At 48.9% G+C, this 6,179-nt stretch overlaps 1 protein-coding gene across 1 annotated transcript in view; it reads left to right on the plus strand.

Annotated features, from left to right (window-relative positions):
* The window catches only part of LOC149427767 (EP-cadherin-like), a 31,852-nt gene extending 26,571 nt beyond the window's left edge, over nucleotides 1–5,281 (plus strand). The window contains exons 10-11 of the mRNA XM_089667690.1: nucleotides 1,757–1,939; nucleotides 4,037–5,281. Coding sequence (XP_089523816.1) covers nucleotides 1,757–1,939; nucleotides 4,037–4,285 — 432 coding nt within the window. The 3' untranslated portion in view covers nucleotides 4,286–5,281. The remainder of the gene's footprint in view (nucleotides 1–1,756; nucleotides 1,940–4,036) is intronic.
* The last annotated feature ends 898 nt before the right edge of the window (nucleotides 5,282–6,179 follow it).

Genomic DNA, 6,179 nt, shown 5'->3' on the forward strand with positions numbered 1-6,179 from the left:
TCAGGGGTACAAGCTGTCCTTTGTTTGACCAAAAATGGTGACTGGACTAAAGTAGATCCAAAATAGACGTGACTCTTCCTAATGTATACAAACCCTTACTATGACCTGATTTGTTCCTTTTGGTCTGTTTATTACTATTGAAAGTGTTTTGAGGTATACACTAACAAAGTCCCAACCACCCACCATAACCTGGCCACGCATGGACACCCTTAGACCTCTGAAGGTATGCTGTGGTATCTTAGCCAAGCGCATCAACACTTCCTGCTATGTATAATATGGCAATTTTGGAAGTTGCTAGGCTGTGGTTTGTCTAATGCATGGAGGTAGAGGAGAGCTTTGAATTGTGGGTACCATGTCAGTAGCAGATCCTTTAGGTCCTGTAAGTTGGGAGGTGGGTCCACCTTGGATCAGACTTTCTTCCAGCACATCCCACAGATGCTCCATTGGATGGAGAATTTGGAGGCCAAGTTGATACCTCAACCTCCATTGTGTTCCTCCAAACCATTCTTGAATTCATCAGATCAGGCCACCTTCCATTGCTCCGTGGTCCAGTTTTGATGCTCACATACCCATTGTAGGCACCTTTGGCTTTGGATACGGGTCAGCATGGGCATCCTGAGTGGGCTGTGGCTACCCAGCCTCATACACAACAAGCTGCAATGCTCTGTGTTCTCACACCTTTCTATCAAAACCAGAATTCACTTTTTTCAGCAGTTTGAGCTCCAGTAGCTCTTCTACTGGTTCGGACTACATGGGCCCCCCCCCCCCCCCACCTCAATCAATGAGCTGTTTTAGAGAGGTTTTAGGACTCTCTATAGTTTCCTTTTCTGTTCTAGAGTGACAACCCTGCTCTTCTACACTGGAGTGTGTTGTCACCCTTGGAAAGGAAGTGTCATGGACAGGATCACCAGGTGAAAGAACTGGGAAAGCCAGAGAGAAAAATCATTCTGACTCCATTCCCACTTCTACTGATGGGAATAGTTCCTCAGAACAAAATGCTTGAGACTGCCAATAAATGTGTGTACAATTGAATGGGACATTGTCATATAGCAGAACCCCCCCCCCCCCCTCCCCCCATGTCTGTGGTTATGGAAGACCCCATCCCTGACTCCTGGACCTACATCCAAGGCAGGCACTGCGTATTTTAATGGGTGTAGCTTCAGTGCCCGGATGTAGTAGAACTGATGTAAACGTTCAGTCTTGGCACTCTTACTCTCCTGATGGGGACAGGGGCGGACTGGCCATTTGGAAACTTGGGCACTGCCCAAGGGCCCGGGGTCTGTAGGGGGCCCCATAAGATGCCCCTGGTACCCTCTCTTTTGTTTTTTTTTGTTTTTTTCCTCCCCATAGGCTTTTTTGAGTTTGGGCAAGGACACTGGCCCCATGATCCCCTATTGGCCAGGGGCCCCATGAGTTGTCAGTCCGCTCCTGGATGGGGAACTATTTTAAGTAGAACTGCAGCCAGACCTTTGAGTGGAGAAGATGTGGAACATTTTTTTTTTTTTTAGTTTTATTGCCGCCTTCTTTCTGCTATCTTTTCACTAAAAGGAAGTGAAATAAAAGTAAAAATAAAAGTGAAATAAAAGGAAGTGAGAGAAGGAAGAGGGAGACTTCCCCAATGGGGACAGACATTTTCTAACCCTTCTCCAAGCTGTCCAAGTTTTTTTTTGTTCTATTTTTAAATGTTTGGTTGAAGTTTCTCTTTAGAATCCTCTTGACTTGTTTGGTTCCTGATGGTTCCTCATTCTTGTCGCAGTACACGGCCCAGGTGCCAGAAAATGAAGTGGGCTTCGAGGTTCAACGACTGTCGGTAACGGATGCGGATGACATGAATTCTCCCGCTTGGCGAGCCGTTTACAAGATTAGGGGCCCAGAGGCCAGCTTCTTCTCCATTACCACTGACCCGGATACCAACGACGGCATCCTCACTACAGCCAAGGTCAGTAGATGTTGGGACAGTAACTGCTTTTGTCACCTATTTGAGGACTGTGATTTGGGTAATGAGGACCAAGTACACCAAACCCCATTGAACTGCCTGCCTACCAGAGCAATCCGGACCGTTCTCCCATGTATTCAAATCTGAGCTTCTTTTTTTGTGTTGGTTTTTTTCTTTGTGTTTTTACATTTTTCTTTGCATTGCTAGAAAATTACTTAAAATTCCCAAATTTGATACTTTCTGAAAGCGGAGGTCCTGGAAAATAAAATGGTGTCTGTTGCAGTTTGGGGTTTTTGTTTTTTTTTTTTTATCAAAATATTTGTGCAGATGTTTGTACACAATGTCAGTGGTTTTTTTTGTTTTTTTTGTTTGTTTTTTTTTAATAAATTTTGCTTTTCACAAACCAATTACCAGATATTTGTTTGGTAAACATTTACCCAGCATCCTATTTTACTAAACATCTCAAGATTGGTGACCATTTCATAGGACTGTGCAATTTCTTGGGCGACTTTTAAAGTGATTGCTGTAAAGCTATTTGGATCACTCATGCTAGCCAATCACAGGCTGTAACCACTTGCCAACCCCATGCTATAGACGGCTACAGCGCAGTTGTCCAGTTCTGGGAGGGCGCCATATAACGTCCTCCCGCACGCACCCACGGGGGGCGCACACCTGGTGATCGCTCTGTCCTACAGACACAGCTGATCACATGATGTGGTACAATGCCAATCACAGCGGCCTTTTTACCACATGATCAGCCGTGTCCAATGACACCCTGATCACCGGTAAATGCAGTTGCCGGTTGTTGGCTGCACTTTCCCCACATTGTCAATGTGAAAGTACTGCCGAGAACCGGCAATTGTCAGGACGATCGGAACCAATCAGGGCGATGATCACTGCCCCCGCAACGCATATCAGTGAAGGAGAAAAATTACCTGTTTACAAAATTGTATAATAGAAACCGACTTTTTTAAAATTCTGTGTGTTGTTGTTTTTTTTTTTTTTTTTTTCCCCCAAAAAAATAATCCCCCCTGGCAGCGATTTAAATACCATCCAAAAATTCTACAAATTTCCTATGGCTACAGTGTTGCATGACCGCGCAATTGTCATTCAAAGTGCAACAACACTGAAAGCTGTAAATTGGCCTGGGCAGGGAAGGGGGGGCGGCAGTGCCCGGTGGGCAGGGAAGGGGGGGCGGCAGTGCCCGGTGGGCAGGGAAGGGGGGGCGGCAGGCAGGGGGGCGGCAGTGCCCGGTGGGCGGGGAGGGGGGCGGCAGTGTCTGGTGGGCGAGGAGTTAAAGATACCGGGATAGTGCTGCAGCCATACTCCTGATAAAAGTCCTTCCCGCCCCGGATGTTTGTATACGTATGCTGGGCAGAAAGGGGTTCATATCAGGTCATCACCAGGAAAGGTTTTGGGGGGCAGGGGTACTGGGAAGGTTGCAATGGAGGGTGGGGTATATGTTGGCCCCTCAGGGGGGTAGTGGTGGGGGGGGGGGTTAAGGCATCACATCCTCAATCTGCATGTGTTGAGGAAATGTATTGGGTTTAGTATTGTGTTTTTGTTTTTTGTTTTTTTTTAAGCCGATTTTTGCACTGGGCCGGATGTTCGGTGTTGGTCGGGTCTGGTACCGGTTCCTCTGTTCTCACAGCTCTCTGTACAGAAATCCCCATTGTTCCATCTCGTCTTCTGACTCTCGCCTGACTCTCTCGCGCCTCTGGCCTTTTGGTGCCCTTCTGCTGCGTTTTAACATCCCATGTGCTGGAACGGCGGACATACAATACCATGACCGTCTTCCCAATGCGAATCTCTCAACTCTCCAGTATCTCTCATTGCCGGAATCGCTGGAGTCTGGGGCCACCTCTGGTGTACGACTGCTGTAGTTTTCAGTCCAATTTGTCAGTTCTTTAAGAAGGTGACGTCAGCTGTCTGGAATATAGGACGGGTGGAGACGTTGGAGAACCATGTAATTTAGGTCAGAATGTAGACTTCAGTGACGCCCAGCATGGCTGTTCAGGAACACCTCCAGGCAGCTGGCACCACCGGCATGGAAAACCATGTGGCCATGTATCTGTATTTCCATCTTTCTCTGTTTTGTAGGGTTTGGACTTTGAGACCCGGAAGCAGTTTGTGCTGCAGATCACCGTGGAGAACCAGGACCCGTTCACCGTCCCCTTGCCGACATCAACAGCCACAGTCACGGTCAACGTGGAGGATGTGAACGAGGCCCCGTTCTTTGTTCCTGCTGTCAGCCGGCAGGAGGTGTTGGAGAACCTTCCTCGGGGGGAGAAGATCATTGCGCTGGTTGCCCAGGACCCCGATAAGCAGCAAAACCAGAAACTCAGGTAAAGCATGTCTGCGGCCGTATGTAATGGAGGCTGAACCTTTGGGTGGCACCGTACTCCGGCACATGCTCCAATGCCTTTTGCAGTGTGATTTGAACCCGTACAAAATGAACTTGCTCAAATCGCACTGCAAAGAATCACGTGGGGTTTTTTGTTTTTCAGAAATAGTGATTCCTATCCAAATCGCATGCGGTTTTCATGTGGGTACAGTGAGGTTTGGGCCATACAAAATGAGTTCATCCATTTTTGTAAGGGCTCAGATCGCACCGCAGAGGAATCCATGATCAGGATCAGTGCAACCCTACTAAACATCGTCTGTATGATGACAACGTTCTCGGAAAACGTGAAGTGTAATCTGACTGTATGGCTAGATGGCAGCCTTGACAACTTCAAAACTGCAATTGGCAAAGATATGGGAGGCACCCCGATGAGGACACCAAGCGGTTACCAGACATTGACCTTTCTTCTTCATTCCATGCCGATATGTCGGATTTCCAGCTGACAGACTTGAGTCATCTGAGAGGAACAGACAAGTTGGTGGCCCATTGTCCTGATCAGCTGAGCTTCCTTCATACGGTTCACATGTGAGAAGATTGTTGATCATACATGTTATGGCTTGAGAGCGCTGGAGGATGATGGGACATGTTGGTTTTTACTTTTATACCAGGACTAGGATGGCCGATGTTTCTTCTTGCAGACCATGTGGGTTTGGCTCATTTTTAAAACCTTAAAGCATCCTCTGTCATGGAATTGCAGGTCTTCTCCAAGGGACCGTCCCTTACCCACGCAGGCGGCATCCCCATTGCACATGCCTTCTACAAGTGCTCCCCTCCTGCATCTCCTCCGCAGCGGGTGACAACACCAACCCTACTGGGTATGGCTGAGCTTGGCTGAGAGACCGAGACAGTCGGAAGGTCACAATCGCCAGGACCGAGTACAGTCTCAGGGAGTGATTCTGCTTCTCCTTGGTTGCCAGAACTGGGGTCTGCCAATTGTAGGTGTGTTGGTGGGGAGAGTGGGGGAAGGGGATTTGGGGGAGGAAGGTGGAAGACCCCTTGTCACCTGAATTGCATGGGCTGGGCAACGGCTCATAAAGTGATATAAAATTCACAAGCCAAAATGGTAGGACTTTTAATGTTAAAGGATGGAATTAACCAATCTATACCCTGACCCCCCCCCCCTCCCCCCTCCCCCTCGTCAGAAATCGCAGCACCATAGGACATGTGACCAGCACTGAAGGCAAGACTTTCCGTATTTAGTGCGATACCCACATCAGCCGTAATGGCGTCAGTGTCACCTGGACATCATGAAACTCTTCGGGCTTCTTATCCTCCACGTGTCCCTTGGTAGGGTTTCGGTACGTTGCTGCAGTCCTCCACGTGTCCCTTGGTAGGGTTTCGGTACGTTGCTGCAGTCCTCCACGTGTCCCTTGGTAGGGTTTCGGTACGTTGCTGCAGTCCTCCACGTGTCCCTTGGTAGGGTTTCGGAACGTTGCTGCAGTCCTCCACGTGTCCCTTGGTAGGGTTTCAGAACGTTGCTGCAGTCCTCCACGTGTCCCTTGGTAGGGTTTCGGTACGTTGCTGCAGTCCTCCACGTGTCCCTGGGTAGGGTTTCGGTATGTTGCTGCAGTCCTCCAAGTGTCCCTGGGTAGGGTTTCAGTACGTTGCTGCAGTCCTCCACGTGTCCCTTGGTAGGGTTTCTGTACGTTGCTGCAGTCCTCCACGTGTCCCTTGGTAGGGTTTCTGTACGTTGCTGCAGTCCTCCACGTGTCCCTTGGTAGGGTTTCGGTACGTTGCTGCAGTCCTCCAGGTGTCCCTGGGTAGGGTTTCGGTACGTTGCTGCAGTCCTCCACGTGTCCATCTCTGTTTCGGTACGTTGCTGCAGTCCTCCACGTGTCC

The sequence above is a fragment of the Staurois parvus genome, unplaced genomic scaffold (assembly GCF_062004578.1).
Source record: "Staurois parvus isolate SC_StPar_1 unplaced genomic scaffold, SC_StPar_1.0 ptg003507l, whole genome shotgun sequence".
NCBI classification, from domain to species: Eukaryota; Metazoa; Chordata; class Amphibia; order Anura; family Ranidae; genus Staurois; species Staurois parvus.